Source organism: Halichoerus grypus, chromosome 8 (genome assembly GCF_964656455.1).
Source record: "Halichoerus grypus chromosome 8, mHalGry1.hap1.1, whole genome shotgun sequence".
Classification (NCBI taxonomy): Eukaryota; Metazoa; Chordata; class Mammalia; order Carnivora; family Phocidae; genus Halichoerus; species Halichoerus grypus.
In genome coordinates, this window is record NC_135719.1 from 38,440,011 (window position 1) to 38,467,875 (window position 27,865).

Below are 27,865 nucleotides of genomic sequence, written 5' to 3' on the forward strand. Positions count from 1 at the left end.
TTGAGAAAGAGTGAGAGAGAGCGAGAGAGAGCACATACAGAAGGAGAGGGGGAGAGAAGCAGACTCTCCGCTGAGCAGGGAGCCTACCGCAGGGCTCAGTCCCAGGACCCTGGGATCATGACCTGAGCCGAAGGCAGACGCCCAACCGACTGAGCCACCCAGGGGCCTTGTTGAAGGTAGAAGGAGCAGACTCTGAGGGGCGCATCCATTCTCCTGGGGTGCACAAGGCACCGAGGCGAACAGATACCCCGGCTCCTTGCATTGAATGTGCCAAAAGTCTTCCTGCGGGCTGCTCAGGGTGACACAGCCCAGGTACATGGCCTTCGCAGCTCCCCTTTTTAGTTATAATTGCAGAACGTGCTTGCCTCACCTTCCAGATGACAATGAAATGACATCAGTTTTCGGGGCCACCAATAATGGGACTGGGTTTCCGATGTGGAATTGGAGTGGAGTCTCGTTTGGGAGTGGCCAGCGCGGTGCTTGCGGTGCTGAGTGATCCAGGAGGAGTTGACAGGAGGGCAGGAGGGAAGTGCTGAGGCCGCAGCAGGCTGGCACGAGAGAGGTGTGAAGGGGTGAAGGATTAAAATAGGGCCACTGGGAAGTTGGGGCAGGAATATCACACTGGGAAAAGGAGAAGGGCAGGTAGGTGAGGTGGGCAGATGGATGGGGAGAAATCAGCTGAGTCATGAAGGCCAAAGAGATCTCAGGCTTCACAGGGTCTTTCATATGCAAAAGCAACGCACTCCTGGGTCACCTGTGAGCGGCAGCCTCAGGCTTCTCCGGGCCTCCGGGCCTCTGGGCTGTGAGGTGGAGGCCTCAGCACCCTCGTCCTTCTTTGCTGGCCTTCCCTTCACTGGCTCTGGCTTCTACCTGTAACTCAGGGTTCTCATGCGTCCCTCTGACGAAATCACAGCCGCTCTCACCAGACCTCCTCCACACCCCTCTGCTCTGAACAGGACACCCAGTTTCACTTGAATTTCAGATAAACAATGAATACTTTTTTAGTGTAACTATATCCTATGCAGTGTTTGGGATGTACTTGTACTAGAAAATTGTTCATTGTTTATCTGAGATTTAACTGGATGTTCTGTATTTTCTCTGGCAACCCTCCTGAGCTCTATATGATGTCAGTTTGGGGTCTTTGTACCACCTTCCAACAGCTGGGGGCTCCTTCAAGCTTTCCCTAGATGGATCGTGAGGAAGAAACTCCGCCTCAAAGCACTCACAGTATTCCTTTACAGAGAAGGGAGCATCTCAGAATTCCCTCTTCCAGTGACACCCTTGGGATCCCTGGGGGGGGGGGGATGCTGACCCCCTTCAGCAGATGTTCCCTCTGGATGGAGAGGAGGGGGACAGCCAAGTGTTTGGCCATCGAATAACAACATCAACGTCCTCATCAACCCATTTCAGCAACATGGTGCTTTATAGGTCAGATACATTCCCTCATTTAACTTTCAGTAGGAGTTAAGGAGTTTTATAAGTGGGAGACTGAGGCCCAGAATGCAGAGATACTTTCACACATAGTCCTGGGTGTCTGAAAGTGGAGCCAGAAGTGAGGGTTCCCTGCCTAGTGCTACCTCTTCTCCTTCAGGATGCCTGATTCTTCCTCAACAAGGCAGTGAGGTTTGGCCTGAGCTCCCCCATCCCCCTAGAGGCACCCCTGTTTCCCAGGATCTTGTGTTCCTAATATGATTTTTTTTTAAAGATTTTATTTATTTATTTGACAGAGAGATACACAACAAGAGAGGGAACACAAGCAGAGGAAGTGGGAGAGGGAGAAGCAGGCTTCCTGCCGAGCAGGAAGCCCAATGCGGGGCTCAATCCCAGGACCCTGAGATCATGACCTGAGCCGAAGGCAGACGCTTAACGACTGAGCCACCCAGGCGCCCCCAGGATCTTGTGTTCCTGCGGGGTGTCCATCAAATGCCCTGAAGGACCTACCCAGCTCTGAGGTTCTGCCCCTCCTTCCCACTTCCAGTCCTACTCGGGAAAAATCCCACCCTTGGTGGCTTCATCTCCACCTGTTGGGGTTTCCCAAAAGATTGTCCATGAAGCACTTGTCCCACCAGATGCTCGGCGACAAGACGTTGCTGTGATCCAGCGAGTTTGGAAAGCACTGATACTCTGATCCCTTTTGAGCATGATGACGCATAATAACATATTAAAGGCATTGGAATGTCCTGCCTAGAAAAATAGCCACTTGACTTTGACCCCAATTTTCCAAAACATGTCCAACCATAGAAATTATCAAGTAACAGCCATCGGCATTCTATGGAACTAGGATTCCATACAACCCACTTTGAGAAATAGAGATTTAGTTCAAATCTTTGTTTGTATAGCTGAAAAGCATTGAAAATTCATTCATTTATTGAGCATTTATTAGAGGTGAGTTGAGGGCTTCCTAAATTCAGAGCCTGTGCTAGACTCCAAGACCACACACAGACGTACAATAATAACAGCTCATTTTCATGCAGTTCTTACACCTAGCCAGGCTCTCCGCTGACCTTTGTGATCTCCAGTGATTACAAGGAGCCTGTGAGATGTGGGTTTCACGCCCATTATAACGATGAGGAGACTGAAACACGGACTGATGCTGTGAGTTGCCCAGGTCAGCCGCTCCATCTCCTCACGAGTTGGTTTTGCTCTTCATGATTCTACCCAGTGGCCTCTTGAAAAACGTTGCATTTTGCTGGGAAATTTAGAGCCCGGGAGGAATGACGAGGGTGAGTCTGAGACCAGGGCAGTGGCTGGGATCTCAACCCCTATCCCCTCCTCTTCTCCCGCTTTTGTCCCCACAGGTCTACCTGGCTGAAGCCGTGCTGTGGGAAGAGAGCAGCCGTGTGGCAGGTATTTTTGCTCAGTGCGAGTCTCAACAGTTTCCTGGTAGCCTGTGTAATATTGGTGGTGATTCTCCTGACTCTGGAACTTCTAATAGATATAAAGCTTCTCCAGTGTGAGTAGCAAGAGAGATCCATATGCAAATACGTATGATGTCAATATTCAATGTGCATCCATCAGGGGTCCCCAACCAGCAGTGCCATCTGCCCACCTCCCCTCCCCCCCGCCCGCCCAATGCCACTGTCACACCCCTGGCCCCATGGCTCATGGGGATTACTGCCCAGGGAGGAAATCTGGCAGTTTCTCTCCCCATCATTCCCAGTATCCGTTTGCCCCTTCTCCCCAGTGTGGCCTCTCCAGAGCCCCCGCCCCGGCATTCCATGATCAGAAACTGATGAGATCTAAAACGTTGGGGACCCCTGTGTGCACTTTTTTTTTTTTAATTGTTCCCATTTGGAATTTTCCAGGTTGGACTTTTCTGTAGCTTACAGAGAGTTCTTGTGTGTGGAAGTGATCACCTTGTAGTAACTGATAATAACAGCATCCACAGTGATGATAGGATTGCTTGTATTTTTATGCAGCCGTAAGTTGGCAGAGTTACTTATGTCTGTGATCATCTTGAAAGCACTTTTCCATACATCTGATCCTAGCAGCAACCCTGTGAGGTGGACATGACTGATTTTATCTCATCTTATAGGCAAGGGAATTAACATTTGGAGAAGTTAGAGACTTTCCCTAGGTAAGGGACCTCAGGCCACCAGGCCATTCAGTGGTCCAGCCAGTTTCCTTCCCACCATAGGTCTCTTGGTGTTCGTTCTAGTCTTATGTTTATGGGAGCCTGATGCACATGGCAGTCGATGGCTTGTCCCGCTACCTCTTCTGTCCTTCTGGATGTGCTGTGGTAATGTGGCCGTCGGGGCAGGGGCAGGAAGTGCCCCCGTCGGGGCAGGGGCAGACCCCTATTTAGTGCACCAGTGGGGAGAGCCAGGAGTCTTCACCCTTGGCTTTGGGTGAGTGAGTGTTTTGTGGTAGAGCTCCTGGATCCCCGTATTTCCCCGATTCAGGAAGTGGATTATTCAAGTGCAAATAAAAAAGAGATGAAATTATTGGCCTCCAAGATTCTGCCATTGGCAAAATCTAGGACAATAGATCCAGCCACCTCCAAACCCATTAAGTTGTCCTCGACTTGTTTTCTCAAATGCCCTCAGTTCTTTTACTGGAGCCTCTGTTTTCAGGGTCCATCAGAGCTCCTTCCATACCCTATGAGCCTTCCCTGCTCCCTAAGAGAGAATGACAGGGAGTACAGAATTGCTTTTGTCTGATAAGTCTCGTTGGGTTTTGTGCAGCTGGTGGCCCCTTGGTTCCAATCAAAGGGTCTTCCAGCATAAAGTGACCAGCACTGGTTTTACACTCAACCTGTCTTCAATTAAACCATGTTGTATACTTTCCCTCCCACTCATCCATATGTCTGCTTTTTATGAGGCCTTGGCCATAACAGAGTCTTTCTTTCCCTGTCTTAGGTTATACTTGGGGCCCTCGGCTGCTCAGGTTGTGACAAGGCATTGAGTAGAACTGAGAACCTGGCCGACACTGGAATTTTGCTTAAAATTAAGTATCCAGGAGATTGATTTTGGTGGGAGATCCAATAGCAGCTCATAAAAGGCATCTTAAATTCCATAAAATGCACAATCAGAGATTTATTGCTCTTCTAAAGCAAACCATAAAAAAAGGCACAGGAATTCATTTGAGAAATAATGGGGAGAAATTTTATGTTTTCAGAATCATCTGGAGGTCTTTTCAGAGTTACACAGGCCTCAGACTCTCACTTCCCACCAGTCCTCATGTGGCCTGGGATGGAAAGAATCCACGTGCCTCCAGGCCTCATCCTCTAAGGGGGTCACGTTGGCCCAATGCCAGGGGACCCTGAGGTCTCCCACCTGGAACCTGGTATTGCAGCCTCCCCCTCCCCCCTGCCACCCCGGACATGCTCCAGGACTGGGTTTCTGCCCACCCCCAGGGTTCACTGATCTCAGCGCTTTGGGGGAGTCTGTGGGTTCTTGTCTTTCAGGCCAGCCTTCCCCACTGAGGCCCTGGTTATTCTCCTTGAGCCCCTAGGGCTGCATGCTAAGCAGGCCTGGCCCAAGCCCAGGAGAGAGGCAGCGTAGGTGTGTTTTCAGCAGCATGCCTGCACCCTGTTTTGGCCCCGCCCACCGCCCTGTGGTATCCCTTTCAGGACTGCCTTCTGGGGAGCATCCCCGTCCATCCATTCTCCATCAGAGCCCACCTGACCCTTACCTGGGCCCCAGCACCCTGCTTTTGACCTCACTACCTGATAAACTATGCCCTGCTTAGGCTCGGGGGCTGGTCATGGCTCCCGTATTTTAAAAGGGTCTTTCAGAGAGAGCGCCTTCACTCCAGGGATTGTCTGATAGAAGGTGGGGTGGGAGCTTTCAGGGGCTCACGGCTCTCCCCACTTGCACTCTGGAGTCTGGAGGGCGAATGGAGCAACTTGGAAGGATAGCAGACCCTGGCTGCTTGTGCTTCCCCGTTCAGGAGGTGACATGCCCCGTACCAGGCCTGGCTTCACCCTCATCCCCCAAACATCCTCGCCGACATGGCCATCTCTACACTCAGAGTTTTCACAATGAAAAGTCAAAGTTAGCTTGTCTTGAATCCCATTAACAGTGACCGGAGCTTTGGGTGTGAATTGTGGTAGGGGTTTCTGAAAGCTCATCTAGACTTGACTGAAGCTGCCTACCCTACTCTGAAAGCCACAAAGGTCTTCATAAGCCCCGCTCTGGAGGGCTCCTTTCTGGGAGCATGGCTATAGCTCCCAAGCCCACCAAGGCCGATGGGACTGAGCTAGAATTCTGGGAGGCAGCTGATGGGGGAGACAGAGATGGCCTCTGAGAGGAAGGAACAGCACCACTGGCCCTCCGTCCTCCCACCACCTCCACCACAGACACCATTTTAAGCTGCCCTTGATGTTCTCTGGCCTGATTCTGTCCCGATCTAAATGTTCACATGAGCAGGCCCCGGGCTCCCAGAGGTCGGCCTCCATGCTCTGAAGGCCGTCTACCAACGCACCTAACTCCTTGCTCCTAAAATTGGCCCATTATTGTGTTCGTTGCAGTTTCCAGCGCATTCCAATTTGCCGGCATAATTCACTGGATCAGTCTGGTCATTCTTTCTGTGTTCTTCTCAGAGGTAGGTAAAGACTTGGGCCCTGTGACCTCTTTAGGACAACTCCTGCCCTGGGGAGACCAAGCTCTGTTCCCTAAACATTTATCAGTGTCCCGCCCTCTGCTGGCCCTCAAGGCTGCAAAGAGGGGGAGACAAGTCAGGGGCTGGGCTCTGGGCCAGGAGGGGCCACTGCAGGAGCAGCTGCCGATGCCTCCAGGGAGGCCTGGGCCCCAGCACATGACCCCTGCGTGGAATCCCAGAGGATGAGCAGGTGTCGTCTGAGTAAGGGGTGGGCGATGACATGTGTAAAGGTGAGACTGAGTAGGACGTGGCTGAGGGAGAGCGAAAGGTCATGCATCCGGTAAGGAGCAGGCAGGAGGCTGGGCCGATGCCCAGGGGGCCTGCAGGTGGAAAGAGTGGCTCGGAAGTTGCCCCTTGGGGCTCAGGCATGCAGAGGGCAGAGAGGATGGAGTCGTAGGCCTGGGCAGTGGACTTGAGCAGGGGCTGCAGGACCGTGGGGTCTGGCTAGGCCGAGTACAAGCAGAGGGGCATATGAATGGAGTGGTGAAATCAGGGATCATGGACACCCTTTACCATTGCTCGAGCCAGTCAATGAAGCCCAAGTCGGGATCTCCGTGTGTGAGGTAAGAGGGAAAAAGCTCCTGGGGACTCCTGGGCCACTGGGTTTTAGTGCCAGCTAGTTGCCCAGTATGAGACTGAACTGTGTGGGCAACCAGGATCCCAGCACCTTGCTCTCTGCCTTTACACAGGGGTGAGTGACCCTTGTTTCGAGCACATGAAATTGACTTGGGACTGCTGCAGGCAGGGTTTGCCAGGGTGGCTGGGAAGGTTGGGCTTTATCTTGTGAGCAGTGGTGAGTCATTGAAGGATGGGAGAATTTCATGTGGAAATCCAGTTCTTCCCAACAGAGCAAAAGACTAGCCTAAGTCAGCTGGTCACTGTCCCTCTCCAGCCATGTGCCCTACCTCCACTGCCACAGGCCCACATCAGCTCATGCAGAGGCCCCAGTGGGGCCTTTCAGCGGGGTCAGCAAGCATGGGGAGAATGGCAGAAAAAAAGCCTGTTGGGAAGATGCATGCACATGTACATGCGTGTGTGCGTGCACACGCACACGCACACACACACACACACACATGCAGCTCACATCAGTTGAGTGCGGGCACAGGGGGCTCTGGATCCCAGAGCACAGCAGTGCCTTGAAGGGAAGAAGGATGCTCATGAGTGAAGGTATGGAAGTACAGAATATTTGGAGACATGATCAGGAAACCCAAAGAGTTAAGAGTCCCAAGGTCCCCTTGTGGGCCAGCTCTGGCCCCATATAATGGCCCCCTCACTATCCTTCAAAGATCAGTCCAGAATCCTGAGTCTGGATATGGGGTGTGGTAGGGCTGGGCGGCAGGCATTCCAAGCACAGAACATTCCCTTCCCAGGCCTCGACTCCTGCAGCCCACGGAGTTGGCAGGCAAACCTGGGCCTGAAGCTCCGGCTGTGGGGGCAGACCCCAACCAGCTTGCTGAGACCATTGCCCTGGAGGTGACTCAGCAGCCCCTCAACAGTGCCTGCTTCCCAGACTACTGCTCCTTGGAGGGTCTTGCCCTCCCCAGCTCCCTCGCCTCCACTCCCCATGATCCCGTCCCACAAACACATGGGCTATGTGTGGCCAGATGTCTCCTTGATGCAAACCTTGGAAAATGTGTCATGTGTCTGTGACTGCCAACAAAAATGTTTAATCAGTTGCTGTGGTTCTTCCCTCTATCCCTCTGCTTTGGTTTTATTGGCTTTGCAGAATTTATTACCCAGCATGAATTTGGCATTCCCCTCCTGTCACTGCCAGAGACAAGCCACCTGAGACAGACAAGCCCCTGTGCAGACACACACCCAGAGCGGGAGGGGCTGGGGCTTCCCTCCGGCTCAGCAAGTGTTGGGGGGGGATGACTGTGCCCCTGACCTTGGCCTTGTTGAAGACCAAAGACCAGTTTGTGTGGAGCCATAACGGGGTAGTATCAGAGGGCTAATGGGGGCGTCACAGGGCACCCTGCCCTGCATGAACACAGGGGCTGCTGCACGGTAATCTCAGGATGAGGCAGCCCAACTCATGAGCCTGAGTTTTCACGTGTCGTGGAGTGCCTGAAGAACCAAGCATCAGAAGGGGCTAGAACAGCCTCAGAGAGTTACCCCCACCCCTGTTCCCCAGAGGGCTTGGAGTTGTGTGAGGGTGTTTGTGCTCCTCAGTGACTGGGGCACCTCTAGTGAGAAGGGCCAGGGGAGCCAAACGTCCCTCAGCAGTGCATTCAGTACTGAAAATGCTGGTAGTGGCCTTTTTCAAACTCTACAGACAAGGAGAGCAGCCTGGGGTTACCTGGCCAATTCTGGCCAAAACTGGGCCCAGGCCTCAGGGCTCCTAATCTGGGCTGTCACCCCTGCATCCCTCTGTGGCACTGGTGCCAACAGGTTGTGAGGGAACCGAGGATCTGGGGGAAGGGCCAGGGCCAGGAGCCGAGAAAGAAGAGATCCAGCCCTGCAGAGCGTCTGACCCCTGAGCTAGCGCGACCGGCACACCCGCCTCGTCTAGTATGAAGTGAATGTCACCCCTTTAAGGCTGGCCCCGTTTTCCTCAGGAAATACGTAGAGACGTGGCTATAGGCCGAGGTGGGGGGGTCATTCCAAGGCTCCAAGCCTGGCTGCACCGAACGAATGGGTGTTCATTCCCAGATTCTACAAAGGTTTGACCCAAAGGGCTCCTCATGCTGTGGTACCTTTTGACTAGTCCTGAGCAGTATTCTGGCCCTTGTCTCAAGCTTTAGGGCAACCCAGAATGTGGGTGTGACATCTTATAAGTTGGGAAACTGAGGCCTGGAGAGGAGTGGAAAGCTACCTAGGGTCTGCAGGAATGACAGGTGGGACCAGAAGGAGGCTCCACCCCATCCTTTGCCCCTTTCAGTGCTCTAAGGGCTGCTTCAAGGCAGATGGGTCACCCTGTGCTGTGCGGGCCCCAGAGGACACATCTAGACCCACAGAGAAGGGTGAGGCTGCTCTGGGCTCAGTTTGAGGATATCTATTCAAACAGGCTGTGCTACTTGCCTGAGATGCTTCTCAAAGTGGTGAGAGTGGGTATCCCCTCAGTCAAGCAGGCTATGCGGGGTCCCTGTAGGGGCCCAAGGTGAAAGCAGGTGCCCTCGAAGTTTCCTGGGCCCTGGTAGTCACTGTGCTTCCAGATGGCTCTGTAGCACCCAAGAACGAGCAGAGCTTTTGGAGTCCGGATGGAGAATTGTACAAATGCTGTTTGCAAAGCACAGGCAACCCCACCCTTGGCTGGTCCGCTTACAGCCAGGGAGCCCAGCTGCTTCTCCTCCTGAGACTGTACAGCTTGGGGCCTGGCCAGCCTGGGCCACCCTGCAGCAGGGTTCTTGCGCAGGCCAGGAGGGGCTGGCCCTGTCCCCTAATGCTGGGCGTGGGGGGATTTGGATCGGCCCCACTCTTTTCCTGGAAGAGGAGAAAGCTGACGCATGGCTCGCCCTCTAGATCCGAGCCTCAGGGCGGTGGTGGTAGCTGCAGCTTCCTCCTCCTCCTATTACTTTATTGAGGTGAAATTTGCATGACATAACTCTTTTAAACTATGCCATCCAGTGGCATTTAGTGCATACAGTGCTGTACGTCACCTCTTTCGAGTGCCAAAGCGTTTTCCTCCCTCTCAGAGGAGGCCCAAACCCATGGTGCAGTCACTCCCCATTGCCCCTTGACCCAACCCCTCCCGACCCCTGATCTGCTTCCTGTGTCTGTGAACTTAACTAGTTAGTCTGGGTATTTCACACAAACAGCATCACACCATATGTGATCTTTTGCATCAACGTAACATTTTCGAGTTTCCCCGGGTTGTTGCATGGGTTAGTGAGTCATTCCTTGTTATGCCTGAATACAATTCCATTGGATGGACAGGCCACATGTTGTTTTTCCACCTGTCAGCTGATCAGGGCTTCTCACCATCACTGTGAGGGCCACCTCCTCTCCAACATGGCCTCTCGGTCCCGAGGGAGCCTGGCCTGCTGGCTTACCTGTGCCATGTGCCCGGAGAAGGCCATTGCCAAACCAAACTGAGCCAGCGCCGCCTCTCCAAATCAGCAGCCACCCCAAGACTCTGTACTCGTGAGGGGGGCCCTCTCCCACCTGCTGCTTCCTCCCAGGGGTGAGCCCCAGTCATCACACAGAAGGCAAGAGGGTGGTGCTGTGCTTTACGCTCTGAGAGATGACGCATCTGCGCCCCTCGGTGTCTGATGAGGACTCAGCAAGCGGGAGCCAGTTTGGCCCCGGAGGTGCAGGATGCCCTGGGGCAAGTCACCACGCTCTCTGCGCCTTGGCGTCCTCCTCTTTGACCTGAGGGAATTGGACCTGTCCTAGGGGCTGGGCTGCCTTCTTGACCCCCCCTAAGGTGGAGCATGCTCACACTTCGGGGAGAGGATGTATTCCCTGTCTCCCTTTCCACGTTTCAGAGAGGTGGAGGGAAATCGGGGCTCCAGACCTGCCTTACCCCCAGCTGAGAGAGGCCCTGCACATCCTGTCCCTTCTGACTTCACTCTTCCCATCCATCATGTGAACAGCGGCTGCCCCACCACCTCGCAGGGAAAGCCTGATAGGATTATGAAAGTGCCCTAAAAAGACTGAAGAGGAAGAAATGGGTAAGAGCCCAGAGCACTGGACTTCTCGAGGGATCAGGCTTGATTCAGAAGGTCCATTGCTGCCGTCCCCAGCCCGTGCCACGTGCCCCCCTGGGGCCGGCCCTAGAGCAAGCCTGCCGTGACTCCTTGCTGCTTTTCCACCACTGCCAGGAGCCCTTCGTCTTTGCACGCCTTAGCCAGGTGCCCAGGGTGCTGCGCAGAGATAAAAATCGGGTGCCACTGCACAGGCCTGGCTTCAGGGTGTTTGTGGTCAGCTGGGAAGCAGCCAAGCAAACGTGAGAGCTGAAGTGCAAGCTTAAGGCAGTCATGGAAGCAATCTGCCTGCAGACGTGTGAGCTTCCAGGTGGGTGAGCTGGAAGGACCTCAGGCAGCGGTCACAGAATGCACAGGGGACAGAGGTGGGAGCCAGCACCATGTGTCTGGTCGTCCACTATGGCAGGGGAGGTGGTGAGACTTCGGGGGAACCCCGGCAAGACCAGGTCACAAAGGCCCCTAATGTCTTGCTCAGGAGTTGGGGTCTTGATCCGAACCCAGTGGGGAGCCCCCGGAGGCCTCTAAGCAGAAGAGGGGTCTGATGAAATTGGCTCTTTAGAGAAATCACCCTGACAGCCAGGTCTGGAGGAAGGGGGAAGACTGGAATTTGGAGACCATTTAGGAGGCATGGCTGAGCTATGTGAGGTTAACGGTTTGAACCAGAAAGTGGAAGGGAGATGGAGAAAGGGACAAGCGGGAAAGAGATTAAAGGCTACACTGATCATCACTGGTGCCCAGGGGTTGGAGGGAGCACAGCAGTGGAGAAGACAAGCCAAAGAGGCAATAGTGATGGGGTTTGCCAAGCCAGAGCTGCTGTAGGAGGAAGTTTCTAAGCCAGACACATGGACTTAGGGGGCTTCCAGGTATCAGTGGGAATTGCAGCCAAGGGTATGATCGTCCAGGGATGAGGGGAGGGAGAAGAGAAGAAACTGGAGTCCTGGGAAACACTGTCGGTATGGACAGGTGAATGCAAAGGTGTGGCCAGGGAAGTGGGAGGAGTACCCAGAGCCACTGGTACCCTGGAGACAGAAGGGGGGTTCCTTGAAGAGGGGGGAAGTGCCCAGTGCACCACATGCCGCCACACTAACATAAATCGCAGGACATTCTCCATGAGACCTGACAACAGGGGGTCGTCGGTAACCAAGGTGTGAGCGGTTCCACCACTGTGGTGGGGCTCATGGCAGATTGCAGTGGTTTAAGTGGAGACGCATCCTCCAAACCTCCACCTGGGAGAAGGGAGACGGCAGTGGCCAAAGGGAGACATGGGGTCAGTGAGGGATGTTTTAGAATGGAGGAAATTGAGAAGGTTCTTGGGCTGAGAGGAAGTTCTGGAACTCAACTTTGCATAACTTGTGTTATCTCAGGCTTGCTTCCTGACCCGAGGGCTGGCACAGAACGCACACACTCAACATTTAAGGGACTGACATTCGGTCGTGTTGTCCACAACCTCATGCTCTACCCTACGGACCTCTTACCCATTCTTTTAAGGTAGCTGGGAACCTCCTGCCAAAATGAAGCCAGCACCAGGGAGAGCGGAGCCAGTTTGCCTGGGAGCCCAGTCCCCCCGAGGTATCGGAGGTGTTGGCTACTGTGACTGGTCAGGAGGTTCACGTGTCGACCCCTAGGGAAGACACCAGCCTCCTGGGGAGGAGGCAGTCTCTGGCTCACTGCTCCATGCCCATGGATTTTGAGGGTATAGGGATGGAGGAGTGAAGGGGAGGCTGGTTCCTCTGCTCCTGTTTTATCAACACCTAAGCCTAGGAGGCGCTATTGTGCTCCACCCATCACCCCCAATCTGCACCTGTTACCCAGAAAGCCTTTCTTCTGCGCACCAATTCAAGACTGCTTTCAGCCCTGGTAAGGGTTCCTCACACTTCTTTCTTCTTCCTTGTGGCTGGATCCTGGATTCCATGTCTTCCTCTTGCTGCTCTCGTTTAACCCAGGGATGGGGGGGATTTGGAGTCAGCAGCTATCTTGGCAGAGAAAACTCGCCCAAGAGTAGATGTGCTTCTTGAAGAAGTGCTTGGGGTCAGCCCCCAGCCACCTAGTGCACACCGTGGGTAGTATTCCCTAGGCCAGCCTGCAGCCTCCTCCCCCTCCCCCACCCTGCCCAGCTGCAGTGTTGCGGGGGCACAGGCCTAGGCGTGTGCAGCTCCCTTCTCCCCCGCTGATGGGGCCTGGCTTCGGGGATGGCTCTGCAGGGAGCAAGGGTGCCAGCCCCCATTCTGCTCACCAAGCAGCCAGGGGACCTCCCTCTGCCTGGAAACGGGGTACCTTTTAAAAATTTGCATAGAGGCATCTTATAGACTAGCAGGTGCTTCTGCCTGTATCCCCCAACGTTCCCAAGCCCTAGAAGCTCATCCGACCCCATTCCAGGGAGAGAAGGTGGGGCCTTCTCAGGAGGGACAGGAGGCCTTGCTGCCACCTGACTAAGACAGGGCCTGAAGCAGATGCAAGGGTCTCACTCTTCCCTCCTGCTGCCTAAAACCTAAATCCCTTCTCCGGGGAGAGGGGAGAGGAGTCCTTCCAGAAAGCAGGGCTTCCTGAGGGAAAAAATGAGGGTACCTGAGGTGGGAATGAAGAGGGGCCTGAGGACCAAAGGGTTTACCTGTTTCTCCCTGAGCCTGTTTTTGCACCTGCAAGACGGCGTGGGAGCTGGGCTTATAGTAAACACATGATGCTGTCATTGAGGTTTCGATAAGACTTTGGCCTATCCCATGTGTCAGAGCATCCTTATCTCTTGAAGGCAAGGCTGGAATGAAGGGGGCTGAAAACCCTCAGTCCCAGGTGGGAAAGAGGCAGCTGGAGCTGAGGATTTCAGTTCCCTTGGACCCTTGCTCAAAGCCCTTTGCAACTCTTGGGGGCAGGATTGCAGGAGGAGGGGCCTAGGGGTGGGAGTGAGTGATAAAACACCCCCTCCTCATTGCCCTGCTCTTGTCTTCCCCGTGGAGCTTCGTAGCAGCCCGGTGAGGTGGGCAGCATGGGGCGCGAGTCCACCTTCATCCTAGCCGTTGGCACATGCTTAGTAAGGGAGAGAGCCAGAAAGAGGATCCGACTTTTGACTGCTGCTATAATTCTCCTCCCTGTTGCATCTGGGCATGCAGCCTCCCTGTTTTCACTTGGGGCATGTCACTTGATAAATCCCTCTGGTTTTCGGTGGGTACCCTAGGGAAGTTTGTGGAAAAGGCATATTCCTGGGCCCTGCCCCCAGAGATTCTGATATCTGGACCTCCAGGCCAGCCCAGGAATCTGCAGCTGAGACAGATCCCCAGATGTTGCTGACGCAGGGGGTCCTTGCCTGCATGTTGAGAAACACAGCCATCCCTGGATGAGTCAGCCCATGGCAGGGCAGTGTGGCCAGGTGCCTGTCTCTGCGGACAGGAGAGCTTGGCAAAGGACGCCGCAGGGGAGGGCCACCAGGTGGGGTGTCTTGGAGCTGGCTTCTCGTTCTAGCTCTGACTCGGACTTGGAGCAGCTGTCTCAGGCCACCATTTCCCCCTCTGGTGGGAGGCTGGACCAGGAGGTGTTTCCACAGCTCTCTCCACAGCTGCCTTTGGCTGTTCTGTTTCCATGGGCCGGGTTAGGAAGGAAAGGCTCCCCCAGAGGAGGGTGACCTGAGCCGGGCCTCAGAGGACGGATCCTGGGTGGGTGGGCCAGCAGAGAGGGAGGCAGGGAGCCCCGTGCCCCAGCCGCACGGCTTGTTTCTGTGGTACTGCTTCAGTCCTCCAGCCGCTCCACTTCCATCGCTTCCCGGAGCCCAGAGGTGGGCGCGCGCTGCCTGCTGCTGGCTCCTCCCCTCGCGGGGGTTGCTGGCTGCGGCTCATGCCTGGCCGGCTCCCTTCCTCATCCCCCAGCCCCACATCCCCTGGGCTGCTGCCTTGCTTATAAAGAAGCGGTAAGATTCCTTTTATAGGAGGTTCCTAGAGGAGTCAACCTCAGAAACAGAAAGTAGAACGGTGCTGGCAGGGGCGGGGGACGGGGAGTTCGTGTCTAGTGAGTACGATGGAAAACTTCTGGAGACGGATGGTGGTGACAGTTGCGTGACAGTGTGAATGTACTTAATGCCACAGTACACTGTTAGAAATGGCTAAAATGGTAAAATTTGTGTTACGTGTATTTTACCACAATCTTAAAAGAGGACAAGGGAGAAGGAGAAGCAGCAGGAGAAATCCTCTTTGGACCAGGCCCTGTTCCCCTCTGTCCTGGCCTGCACTTTTTGCTTTGGGAGCCTCACAACTGGGAATTTGGAGTGGATGTGGCTGGTGTGACATTTCAGAGGCGACAAAGACCAAATTTCAATGTCAGTACAGTTAGATGGATTGAACAGCAACCAGAGAAACCAGGCCCATGGTGGTTACACTGCTTGAGTATACCATGCAGAACGTCTGGGTCCAAAGGCCAGCTCACCATCCAATGCCTGAGTGACCTGGGCCGCTTCCTTAATCTCTGTGAGCTTCAGCTTCCCTCTCTGCAAAACGAGAACCACATGTGAGGAGGGCTGGCCCAGGGCCCGGCACTTATTGGTATACAGTAAATGGCAAAGGTTAGTTTCATAAAGAATTGGAAAATTCACATCATTTAACCCATCTCTCTGGCAGAGGGGAAATTGAGGCCCAGAGAAGGGATCTGACTTGCCTAAGGCCACACAACAAGTCCATTACTGAGCTGTGACCTCAGGATATCTTGGACCTCAACCCAGATTTCTGTCCACCCACTTGGAGCCATCCTGCAGTTAAGCACGGGTCCCCTACCCGGGAGATCAGGAAGCCATGTGAGAATGGACATCAGGCTGTCACATGACCCTCTCGGTTGTCAAAGATGCCACCAGCATCCCACCTACTCATTCCTTCATGAAAACAGGATAGTCTTTTATAAGGAGGAGGTGAATTTTATCAGCCAAGCCTATTTGTGGTTTAAGTGTGGGTGGAGATCCATGGGCTTTCGGCAGCTTTGTTGAGTTCACATGCTGGCCCTGTACTGTAGCACGTGGGAGAAGAGACACCGTCTGGTGTGAATTACTGTGAACTAGTCATCTTGGTTTAAGGAAGGGCCTCCAGACAAATGTACCAGCGTGTAAGTATTCTCTTTGGAGGGAGATGTATGTAGCCTTGATGAGGAAACCTGGCCTGAAGGCAGCAGCATTGGAATGAATTACTAGGGGTTTTAAGGAATTAGTCATTCACACGTGCATTTGTTCATTCACTCAAACCTCACAAGCATTCCGTGTCTACTCTATGTCAGGGATTAGGGGTAATGGAGAGAAATCCGTGTCTCTGAGCCTTGACTGGGGCATCAGGGAGGTAATCACCACAAGGTATGATGAAGTGCCACAGAGAGTGACTGATGTTCCAAGTTCTACAGGAACACCAAGGAAAGAGGCACTGAGCCCAGGGGATGTGGGAGAACTTCACGGAGGTGACATCTGAGCAGAGGCCAGAAGGACAGGAAGGCCTTTTCCAGGTAGAGAAAGGAGAGGGCACTGCTGCTTAGCACACAGGCCACGCTGCTCTAAAAGAAAACAGAAAACACAAGGGCTTCAACAAGGCAGGGTCCATTTCGCTCTCATGGAAGGACAGATGGGGTGAACAGTTCAGGCAGATGTGGTGGTGTGGGGCTGCTGGGGACCCAGAATGCCTCCACCTTGTCACCCAGCCCGCCCTACCTGAGGATGGCTCACCACCATACCTGCACATTCTAGTCTTTGGGAAGAGGGAATGAGGAGAAGGAGCCTAATACCTTCCACGGCTGGGAAATGTCAGCTGTAGCTGGGTGACCATGCTAATTATCCAGTTATTCTCTAAGAAAGAAGAGATGGGGTGGGGAGAGGTGTGAACAGACAGTCTGCCACATGCAAAGGCAAGGCAAAAGAGGAAAGAGCTTACATGTTTGTAGATTTGTGGCATAGACAGGAGTGCAGGAGATGACTCTGGAGAGGGAGATGGGCCTGAGTGTTTTTTCAAAGGATAGGAGTATATTCTGTATGTCCTGGGAGCCCTGCAGGGTGTTGGGGTGCAGGGGCAGGTTTGCACAGATCGTGACACAAACCAGGAGCTGAGGCAGAGTGTGGTAGAGAGAGCATGTGGGCTGAGAAACAGCGGATGGTGAAGATGTTTTCCGTTACTGAACAAGGATGCAGAGCCCCGATTCTGAGCTCCAGAATCTTCTCTGCTGGGGGGAGGGAGCGGCAGGGGCTGGAGAGCAGTAACTATAATCTCTTCTCTCATTTCCTCTCCTCAGACTGTTCTGCGGATTGTGGTGCTTGGGATCTGGGATTATATTGAAAACAAAATAGAGGTAAAGGCCAGTGTCCACCCCCACCCCCCATGCTGGCCATCCTGGGAGCTGGAAAATGTCTCTCCGGGTGGGAGCATCAAAAAGGCCTGCTCCTTCCACACTGGATGCAGGAGTTTCTGCAGCTGTGTTGTTGGGGTTGGGGGGAGGGGGCAGGCAGACGCAGAAAGTTCCTGGCAAAGGGACGGTCTAAAAATTCTCCTCAAAATTCAGCAAGATTTAAAAAGTTTTTCTTGAATCATTTGGAAAAGCTTTGAAATGTGTCTTAAAACAAATGAGTCCACTCTAAAATGGCCCAGTGGTTAGAGAGCTGGGCCGGAAACCATCTAGGCACTTCTCAGCTTTGTTTCAGCAGAGCATCCAGCTGTTCTGCTTCGTGTAGAAGGGCCTGGTGCAGTGAGTGGGGATGAGGGGCCGAGGAAGCCTGGCTGTCGCTAGGAATTTTGTGCACTTAGGACAAGGCAAGGCGGTCAGTGTCTGCTGTCCATTCCTTCCTCGCCCACCCCCCACCCCACATCCACATGGTAGCATCTTTGGGCCTAATGCTAACGGAGGCCTGGCCCATAGAAGTCTAGATGAACCCAAGCTTGAGCAGGTAGATAGAAGGTCAGGGCCCAAGGCTGAATCGCCCCATGCTGAATTGCCTATGCGGGCCCCCTCTTCTCCTAGCCCTGCCTCCCTGTGTGGTGAGAGACTCAGCATCAGATAGAAATGAGATGTGGGCTCTGGGCTCCTCTGCTACCCAAGGGGAAGGGTCCTGCCTTCAGCTCCCACTGCCAGTGAGGGATTCAGTGAGGCTAGAACAGGAACCCTGGGACATGGAATACAGTCCCCATCGCGGGAAGGGACGAGACGCCGGGAAAAGATGCTGGGAGCAACCCCAGGCCATCGGAACAAAGGCTGGGGATGGGCTGAGGTCACTTAAGAGGAAAGAGAGTGCTCAGGAGCATGTCTAGGAGCTAGTAGGTCGCTAAAGAGACTGCGGAGAGTCAGGAGAGACAGCCAGGGATAGGGGAGCTGATGTGGGGACAGATCTGGAGAAACCGGCCAGCACCAGCTGCTTTGCCTGACCTGCTTCTGGGACATTCAGGAAGGTGGCCCAAGACACTGAAATCTAATTCCTCTCACAGGTGTTTGACGGGGCTGTGATCATCCTGTCCTTAGCCCCAATGGTGGCGTCCACCGTGGCCAATGGGCCCAGGAGCCCCTGGGATGCCATCAGCCTCATTATCATGCTCCGGATCTGGCGGGTGAAGAGGGTCATTGATGGTGAGTGGTCCAAAAAGAGTCAGCAGAGCTGGCTGGGTGGCAGGTGGCTGCTACCGAACCTGGAGCTATCAACTAAGAGAGGAGAGAGACCACGTGTTACGGGATGGGGGGAGGGATGACCCAGCCAGCCTCGGGGATTGGAGGAAGGAGACTGCTGGCTTAGGGAGACCAAGCCTGTCACTGCTCATTCCATGTCACGTGTTCGGGAACCGCACACGGTGCCCAGATGTCACATGCAAACACTTGCGCGTTCATTCCAACAGAACTATTTATTGTCTGTCCGGACGGCCAGTGCCTCGCATGAGAACTTACAGCAGGGCCTGCCATCCCAGAGCACCAGTGTTGTACATCCTGAGCGTTTGGACGCACGCCTGCCACTGACTCACCACTGGCTTTGTCCAGCTGACTGGTCAGAGGGTTGCTCCCTGGGGGGCCCATCTCCCTTCTGTGTCCAACAAGGGGTGCACCACCCAAGCCTGTCGACCCACAAACAACTCGAGAGTGTTTCCAGGGAGGTGCTGGCTTGGTCTGGGTTTTGGCTTGTTTTAGTCAGTTTCAGTGACGCATGTTCCCATCTGGGCCTCCATTCCCAGAGAGTGTCTGATCCACTCTGCTCTCTCCCTGCCTTCTACCATCAGAGGCAAAGGCCACCCTCCCCACGGGGCCACCTCATTTAGAGAGCTCTGCCCTGACCCAGATGGTTCATCTATTTCCAGAAAGTGGTGACAGACCCGAGTGTGTCTCCCACCCCACCCCACCCCCCCACAGGAAGGGACGCCTGGGTGAGAGAAGACTGGAGACCTCGTCCCCGAAGAACAGGGCAGGGAACTAGAATGGGGTGGCCTGGGGATGGGGAAGATGGAGGAGCCAACTCCAGGTTCCAGAGGGTGGTCCTTGGACCTCGCAGGACATGACAGGGAGGCCCACCTCACCTCAGCCAGACTAGGCACAGAGCCACTGCAGATGGGCTGGTCTGCCTCTCTAGGAGGTGAGCTCCTGCGGGAGTGTGGGCAGCCTGAGCCAGGTGGTCGCGTGGAGGGGCAAGGCCCGACAAGGATGTTGTACAAATGATGATTCCCAAGCTATTTTTAAGTAGCAAAACCCTTTCTTCTGCAAAATCTTATGCAGCTCTCCAGTGTGAAAGATAGACTAAAAGTGGAGCGTTTTGGTTGACTCGGAGTGGGGGGCCAGAGCCCACTTCCTTGCCTCTCTTCTCCAGGGGGCATCTCTAAGGACCTTCTGAGCCTCTAGAGCAGGTTCAAACCACTGGGATACACTGTTAAGACTATAGGCTGTATAGTATATAGACTCTAAGGTCACTCCGGCCCTGAATTTGGGTTGCAAATGTCGGAAATCGTGGCTATGAGAATACCCCAACAGCATTTGCCAGGCAGTGGGGGGAGGGTATGAGGCAGGAAGGACAGCCTCTGGGGTCTCTCATCCCCTGGCAGGGCACCCTCTCCCTTTTCCCTGCCCCCACATCCCACCCAGTTAGCTCTGTTGGGTGTGATGTCTTGTCAGGGAGCTAGCTCCTAATCCAGAATCTTCATCAAACTGGAATGTGACTGATCCAACTTTGGAAGGCCCAAACTGGGAAGGCGCTGAGAGGTCGTCTAGTCCATTCCTGTCATTTGACAGATGGGGAAACTGAGGCTAAGAGGGATAAGGGTCACACAGCAAAGCAGGCTGTGAGCCCGAAGCGGAGCTCAGGCCCACTGGCAACCACCAGTGTGCTCTTTGTCTGTTCACTCACCCCCATCTGCTCAGGGCGCTGTCCTTGGCTCCATTCACGAGAACATCCTTTCCCTGCAGAACAAGAACAGCGCCTTCTGGCTCTTCTCTGCCGGCCCTGAACAGCTGGACACCCTCACACTGATGGATCTGACAGCCCATTGTGAATGCTCTTCCCAGCTGCTCCCCCTTTTTCCTGACACAGCAGGCGTGGCTGTGCCACTGGGAGCCTCAGGATAGGGATGTGCTGTGTGGATGTGGGGGTGTTAATTTGCTTCTCTCACCCTGGGTGTGAACTGGCTTCAGCAGAGATCTGAGGAGGCAGAAGCCGCTGGGGCCAGCCTCTGGAACCTGGAGACAGGTCTGCGGGACGAGTGAACTGCCCTCCAGTTGAGAAGCAAACAGGAGAATTCTGCTTTCTCTGCTCTGCATGATCCCTGCAGCAGCCAGAGAACACCTGGGGGTGGGAGACCATGGGTGGAAAGGGACTCGAAGAATGGAGATACGGAGAGTTGTAGAATACAGCAGCAAGACAGGCGTGTGACCGAAGTTCCTGACAAGTCAGGAAGAACTGGGTTCTGTGATGTGAGAAGAGCATGAAGGCCAGAGGCCGAGGTCTGGTAGGAGTTGATACTGAGACTTCACAGAGCCCAGAGAATTGCCCAAGGGAGGGGCCTGTGGGGCTGCCACTGGCTGCAAGATCCTGGGGCCCTCCAACCCGAGTCTAGGCTCTCTCCTCTGGGTCCATAGGACTGTCCATGAGTAACAGAGACCCAGAATAACAGTGACTTAAAGCAGAGGCCTCTTGCTCTCACATGGGAGTCTGCAGGTCGGCAGTCCCGGGCTGACGTGGCGCTCTCTGTAGTCGAGATTCCAGGGTCCTCCTATTTGTTGCCCTGCTGTACATTGTCTTCTTTCCAAAGTCACCCCCATGGTCCAGGATGGCTGCTGCAGGGCCAGCCATCACATCCTCATCTCAGCAACTGGGAAGAAGGAAGAAAGGAAGAAGATAAAGAGGCAAAAGGAAAGCCCCAGCTGCCCTTTCTCTTTAGACATCTTTATTGAGATATAGTTCACACACCATGGAACACCCATTTATAGTGCACAATTCAGTGGCTCTTAGTATATTCCTAGAGTCATGCAAATATCACCAAAACCTAAGCTTAGAGCCTTTTCACCACTTCAAAAAGAAAGCCCGTACCCATTAGCGGTCACTCCACATGACCCTCCCAGCCCTAGGCAGCCGCTAACCTACTTCCTGTGTCGGTAGGTTTGCCTCTTCTGGACATTTCCTATAAACGGGACCATAGGATACGTGTCCTGTTGTGTCTGCCTTCTTTCACTGAGCAAAAGCGTCTTCAGGGTTCATCCGTGTGTAGCATGTGTCAGAGCTTCATTCCCTTTTATTGTTGCGTCGTGCTCCTCTGTATGGATGGACCACATGTTCTTTATCCACCCATCTGTTGCCGGACATTTAGTTTGTTTCCACTTTTGGCTTCTGTGAACATCCATGTCCAAGCTTTTGTGTGGAGGTATGTTTTCGTTTCTCTGAAGTGCCTAGGCATGGACTCGCCGAGCCCTGTGGTCACTCTGTCTTAGCCATCTCAGGAACTGCCCAGCTGTTTTCCAGAGCGGCTGCCCCATGTTACTTTCCCACCAGCAGTGAGTGAGGGTTCCAGTATTTCCGCTTCCTCATCTGCCAGCTCCCGGAAGCTGCTGCATGACGCCTGCCCTTGCCTGCCAGTGTCCGGACTGTGGCCTCCCGGCTGCCCACAGCCACGCAGGAGACTCAAAAATCCAGGCCTTGCTCCAGGCAGCTGTGCACACGGCCAGAATGAAGGGTGCTGTCACTAGGGCAAAGGAGGAAAACGGATCTCTCGGTCACCGCGGGTTAGGGTTCTAGCCCTCTTAGACTGTCTGGGTGCTGTGGGAGTGCCTAGCATCCCCCCAACCCCCGCACTCCCTGGCTCCTCTAGGAACTGCTCCCGGACTTGAACCTGCAGCTGGCTGGCTGCTGGGACCGGCCCCTCCCCCGCCTGAGCCCCGCTACTGCCAAGTTCTTCACGGAGCTGTCTCTGTCTTCCAGCTTACGTCCTGCCGGTGAAGGTGGAGATGGAGATGGTCATCCAGCAGTACGAGAAGGCCAAGGTCATCCAAGATGAGCAGCTGGAGAGACTGACGCAGATCTGTCAGGAGCAAGGGGTAACACCTTGCCACTTCCGGTTCTGTTCAGGGCCCAGGGTCCCAGTGGTGCCCATAAAGCCACAGGAGGCCAGAACTGCAGGGCCCCCCAAGGACACATGGGGAACCTAAGGCCCAGAGAGTGGGAAACCAGTCTCTTAAGGTCACTCCTGCTCAGCCTAGCCAGGCCTGGGCTCGGCACCGACTCCCAGGTTGGGTTGCTTTTTCTTTGTACCACAGTGACCAGTCAGCTCTCCAGCCTGAGCCAGCCGAGTCACCGACTCAGTTCATCAGATTCTTCTCGACACAGTGGTCTCTAGAGCAGGGGACAACTTCGGTCTGCAGAGGTTGCTGGGCAACACTGTGGGCCAGTCACCACCCAGAACCCCCAGACACCCCCAAAGAGGTGTTAACAGTTCTCTGTGCATCCCAGGAGCTGTGGGGAAGACAGAGAGGTGACAGGCCCCGTGAGGCTATGCTCAGCAGAGCCAAGGGGGTGGGCAGCTGGGTCCTGCAGCAAGGCTACAAAGCTCTATAGAAACACAGCCTCCAGGGAATGAATGATCTGGTACCCGGTATGCAAGGTGGGAATGCCATAGAGGGGACCAGCTAGCAAGGTGGTAGAAAGTGTGGAGGAGAATAGACGAACTGACATATATGGTCATTCTGGCCTCTCCGTTGCATTCTGGGGAAACAACAGGGCCACTGCCCTTTGCTCTATGAGCCACATAAGCTATGCCCCCCACCCTTAGTCCCCAGGGCCAGTCCAGGCATAGTATGCCCCAGCTACTTATCCCGTGTGGGGCTCAGCACTCTGGCTTGCAGTGCAGTGGGGCTGGACACCCGTCGGTCCCTCCCCCTGCCCCACTGCCAAGCACCTGGGCACTCCCCATGGGGTCTGAGGGCCGCACACGTCTGCCTAGCTTGTCAACGTCATACCTCCTTCATCTCGTACATAAACACTCTGACCGAGTCAGATGGAGTCACCTGCCCTTCAGACAAGCCCGTGCCATCCCATCCCTTCGTTCTGCTTGTGCTGTGCCCCTTGCCTGAACCCTTGCCAGCCCTGCCTAACTAATTTGTGTGCAGCCTGCAAGTCCTGGCTTTTCCACTAAACACAGCACTCCCCTCCCTCAGCAGTCGCTGCTCCCTTACCCCCCAGCCCTGCTGTGGGCCTCCACAGAGCACTGGGCACTCGCTGCCACGGGCTCTGGTTATCTGCACGCGGGACTGCTTCTCCCGCTGAATGGGATGCTTCCCCAGGGCAGGCCTCGTCTGACTCACATTTGCCTGCAGCCCAGCGCCCGTTCGTGGTGGGTCTCCTGGCTCCTCCACCCCAACCTCTCCTAGCTGGAGGAAGAGCTGGAGGGAGTGGGAAACCTGTGGAATGTCAGCACAAATTAATCCCTAGAAATGTCCCACAGGAACAGGCACACAGAGTCTTCAAAATCATCTCCTTGGAATGTCTGTCAGGGAGCCAGATCTTTTTATCTACTTTGGGAACACCATGGCCTTTCATTTCAGCACAACATGCTTATGAGTGACAAGAGGGGACATCAGGGGACACAGCCCTCAGGAGCGCATCATCCGTGGGATCCTGGGTGTGGGGCAGTCTTTACAGGATTGTGGACCTGGGAAGACCAGTATTCTAGTTCCAAAGTGGCTGGCATCAGCTTCATTCTCCCCCGTGCATCTGGTCCACCAGCACCATCCCAACCTGTGCTGGGCACTGGGGGCACTGCCGTGGAGAGGATTTGGCCCCTACCCCCAGGAGGCTCTGGGTGACTCGAGTCTGGCAGGCCCATAAATAAACAGGGGCAGTCTGGTGCATGCATGTTTCAGCAGGGACATGTCTGGGGTTCTGCACACCAGGGCTCGGGGGCAGGGGAGTGGATGGGTTTCTAGAGGAGCCGACGTTGGGCAGGGCCACTTGGAGAAGGGTGCCTGGCAGAGGGGACAGGTGAGGCATTAGGGTGGGTGTCGTACCAGGGGAGCTCAAGGCCATTCAGGGTATGAGCAGAGAGAGGAGGTAGGAGGATCTGGAGGCAGGCTTGGGAAAGGCCTACGTGGCTGACCTGGGAATTTGGGCTCCACCCTGTAGGGAAGGGGGAGGCCTGGGGGTATTAGAAGCAGGGGTGGGAGGTCTGCTCAGGTTGGAGTTTTTGATGGATCTCTCTGGCAGCTGTTGGAGGCAGGATGGGCGAGGGCAAGGAATGGAGATAGCCTGGGTTGAGAGGCTGTTGCAACCACCCAGGGGAGAGAGGCCTAGGTTTGGGGCAGACAGAGGTCTAGAGGAAGAGGGGAGAGGACAGATCTGGGTGTCATCCAGGACCTGGCTGGAGCTTGGCCAGGCAGCTCTCAGTCTACTGTCTAATAGGAAAATGAACACCACGGGGCTACGTTTGGCCACGTGACAGACACCGACAGGGTGCCACATCTGCCCTTCATAAACTCTCACACAGCCTCCCAGCCCGGCAGAGAACAAGCTAACCCTACCACATGCCCCACAGTAACAGCGTATGGGCCACGGGGCTGAGAGAAAACCCTAATGGCAACCCCACCCCCAGTACTTTCCATCAGGAACCCCCGTCCTGAGCCCACAGAGACCCCACATGTGGCCTCCTTCCCAGGGGTCCTGGCCAGAGGGAGACTCTCTTGGATTCTGCACAGGAAAGAGCTAATAAATAAAGACAGATTCCCTCTAGGTAGTGACATCTGGAAAAGAGATGAACAGAAACAAACCATTTTAATTTAAAAAACACCTGAAGCCTGTCATCTTAGTTGAGACAGCAAAAAGGGCCAGCTGGGCTGGAATCCCAGCGGGCCACAGGGAAGGCGGGAGGGGCCGGTAAGAGCAGAGAAACCAGGACTGCTGCTCTCCCAAAGCTGAGTGATGCCCACTCCACAGGGTGGGGCACGTGGACGCCTCATTTTCAGCTCTATTTTAGGACCAGGTTTGAGACTTGACTGGGTCACAAATATCCTTAAAAAAAAATGAGAGTGCCGGCTCATTACACATCAGGGATGGCCAAATGCTTTGAGAGAGTAGTGTCTAGAACGGTTAAGAATAGACTTTAGGGACAGACCTGAGTGCAAAGCCAGCCTGGCCACTTATGGGCCTTGTGGCTTTGGTCACTGAGGGGACTGCGTGGCCCTTGATTTTCCTAATCTGAAAAAGAGGAATGGTAATAAAATCCTTGAAGGATGGTTGTGAGATGGTGTAGCCTAAAGCCTGACCCATGATGAATGGTGACTATGCGAGCCCATCCCCTCTCCCCCACATAGACCCATTTATTTTATAGATAAGATGACAGAGCAGTGGGTGACTTGCCCGAGAGCTCACGGATAGTTGAGGGCTTTTAGAGCCAGGAATAGACCCAGCTGTCCTAATGGAACACTGGTCTTTCCCAGCCCACCTTGCTTAGGGTCATTTTTCTACCCATGTCACTTCTTGGCTCTTGGTGGAGACATTGGCCAGATAAGGCGCCAGGGTATCTTTAAACCAGAGCCTGCGTGCAGCTCAGCTGTCTCAGTGGCATTTCCAAAGAGTCCCTTGCTGCTACCCACCTCCCCGCCACCCCCGACCCCCCTTCAGGTCATTCTGGTCCTCTTTGTCAAAAACTCTTGCTCTCTCTCTCCCTGCTGGAATTCTCAGTTTAATAAAGCAATCTCCACATCCAATTCATATGTGCTACCTAAAACACTGAAATTTACCAAAGTTCCCATGAAATGTGTAGAATCTCAGTTTAAATTAAACAGTCAATTTGCATTCATCCCGCTCTCTCCCTGAGATATATCTGTATAAATATTTCCCAAGATTTTATTCATCTTAGCTCTTTTTTAAATAAACTTTATTTTTTAGAACGGTTTCAGATATATAGAAGAGTGGTAAAGATGGTACAGAGTTCCCACATACCCCATACCCAATTTCCCCTGTTAACATCTCACATTAGTATCGTGTGTTTGTTACAATTAATGAATCAATATTGGTATGTTATTATTAAAGTCCATACATTTTTCCGATTTCCTTAGTTTTTAGCTAATGTCCTTGATCTGTTCCAGGATCCCATTCAGGACCCTGCATTACATATGGTTATCATGTCTCTTTAGGCTCCTCCTGGCTATAAAAGTTCCTCAGACTTCCTTTGTTTTTGATGACATTGACCGTTTGGAGTACCGGGCAGGTATTGCGTAGGATGCCCCGTGACTGGGATTTGTCTGATGTTTTTCTCATGATTAGACTGGAGTTATGGTTTTGGCGAGGAAGATCATCACATCACGCCACGCCACGCCACGCCACACCACGTCACGTCACGTCACGTCACATCACATCACATCACGTCACACCGAGGGTGCCCACCATCAACATGACTTCTCACCGCTGACGTTGACCTCACGTGGCTGAGGTAGCGTTTGTCAGATCTCTGCTCTGTAAAGTCACTCTGTTTTATTCATCTTAGCTTTTTTAGAAAGCTTAAATTGCTTGTTGCTGTGACCCTGTAGACTCCCGGGTGACACAGTTTGCTGGTTTCTTGCCTGAATATCTTGTACAGTTGATCTGCGCCCCGTGGTAGCTCCCTTCTTACCCCAGGCACACCCAACATGCCCCAGGACCGCTGTATATTATAAATGAAAGGGTCCTTAGAGGGCATCTGGCCCAATCCTAGATTCGGCAGATGGGGGTGCTCTGAGGCACAGAGAAGGGGAGAGGTGTGCCCAACATCACACAGCAATTAGGAGATGAGGATGGAAACAGGGGTCTCTTAGGGCTCACTGCAGTGCTTCCCCCCAGACCACACTGGCCTCTGGTCTTCGCAGGGAGACAGGATACAGTCTTTCCCTCATTTCCATCATCTCTTCTGACCCCTGGGCTCACCTCATCCTTAGCAGATTCCTCCTGGAAATCTGGGGCCAGCAGAGAAGGAGGATACTCTGTTGGGCATTCTTACCTTTCCGAAGCCCTGGCTGGCCTTCGGTGGTCTGCTTCCAGATTGCTCACTTCTGCGACAGAAGCGGATAGCCTCAGACCCTCTGCGGAAAGTTCCTCCCCATTCACTTGTGTTTTGCTCTCTGTCTGGATCCTGGCCAGATTTTCTTAGGCGTTAATCTTGCTGGTACACAGATGGATTCCAGAGGTGGGGTGCTAGTTACTGTCCTTCAGAGAGATGGTGTGAGTTTTTTGTCTCTGTGTACTGGCTGCTTCAAAAATTAAAACTGTTTTAGATGCAGTGGTTAAGTCACTGCAATGATATATTCTTCCAACTCATCTTAAGAAACCACTTCTGAGGTTTTATGTACAGCTGTGTGCAGGATCTAGCTCCAATTTTGAAACATATTCTGAAGTCCCTGTAAGCTTTGCCTTTGGCCTAGAGTTAATAGGATCCAACTTGGCCCACTGTCAAAATGTATTTCTCTTCTCTGCTGGGTCCTGTGGGAAGGATGGAAGGAAGTTAATTTCTCTTTCCTCAGTACCATTCACCCTGAGACCATTAGCAAAAACCCAGGTATCTAGGGTGACTTGAGGCCCAGCCTGCAAAGGAGGCCCATGGAGCTCTGTGAACCCCTTAGCACAGCCTCAGGCCTTGGGCCAGCATCAGTCCCTGAATAAGGAGTCCTCCGTGGGGGCAGCCCAGAGGGGTGGAGGG

The 27,865-nt window shown here is 53.9% G+C and overlaps 1 protein-coding gene and 1 long non-coding RNA gene across 8 annotated transcripts in view; one reads left to right on the forward strand and one right to left on the reverse strand.

Annotated features, from left to right (window-relative positions):
* TMEM266 (transmembrane protein 266) overlaps positions 1-27,865 on the forward strand; it is a 119,742-nt gene that overhangs the window by 67,624 nt on the left and 24,253 nt on the right. For 5 of the 6 annotated variants that reach the window (XR_013450358.1, XM_036067648.2, XM_036067649.2 and 2 more), the window contains 5 exons: positions 2,799-2,953; positions 5,972-6,045; positions 16,986-17,042; positions 18,170-18,308; positions 22,126-22,241. Coding sequence is in view for 5 of the 6 variants with exons in the window: in XM_036067648.2 (XP_035923541.1) it covers positions 2,799-2,953; positions 5,972-6,045; positions 16,986-17,042; positions 18,170-18,308; positions 22,126-22,241 (541 nt within the window). In the remaining variant the exon portion in view is untranslated. The remainder of the gene's footprint in view (positions 1-2,798; positions 2,954-5,971; positions 6,046-16,985; positions 17,043-18,169; positions 18,309-22,125; positions 22,242-27,865) is intronic. The other variant, XM_078079027.1, reaches the window with a different exon arrangement.
* Positions 10-27,831, reverse strand: LOC118519926 (uncharacterized). 2 transcript variants are annotated; one of them, XR_013450385.1, is made up of 4 exons: positions 27,170-27,831; positions 20,062-21,022; positions 18,111-18,380; positions 10-548 (listed from the first exon to the last, which is right to left on the reverse strand). It is a non-coding gene; the product is annotated as an uncharacterized LOC118519926 (long non-coding RNA). The 2 variants fall into 2 exon arrangements; XR_004909427.2 differs by lacking the exon at positions 10-548 and adding an exon at positions 15,575-16,256.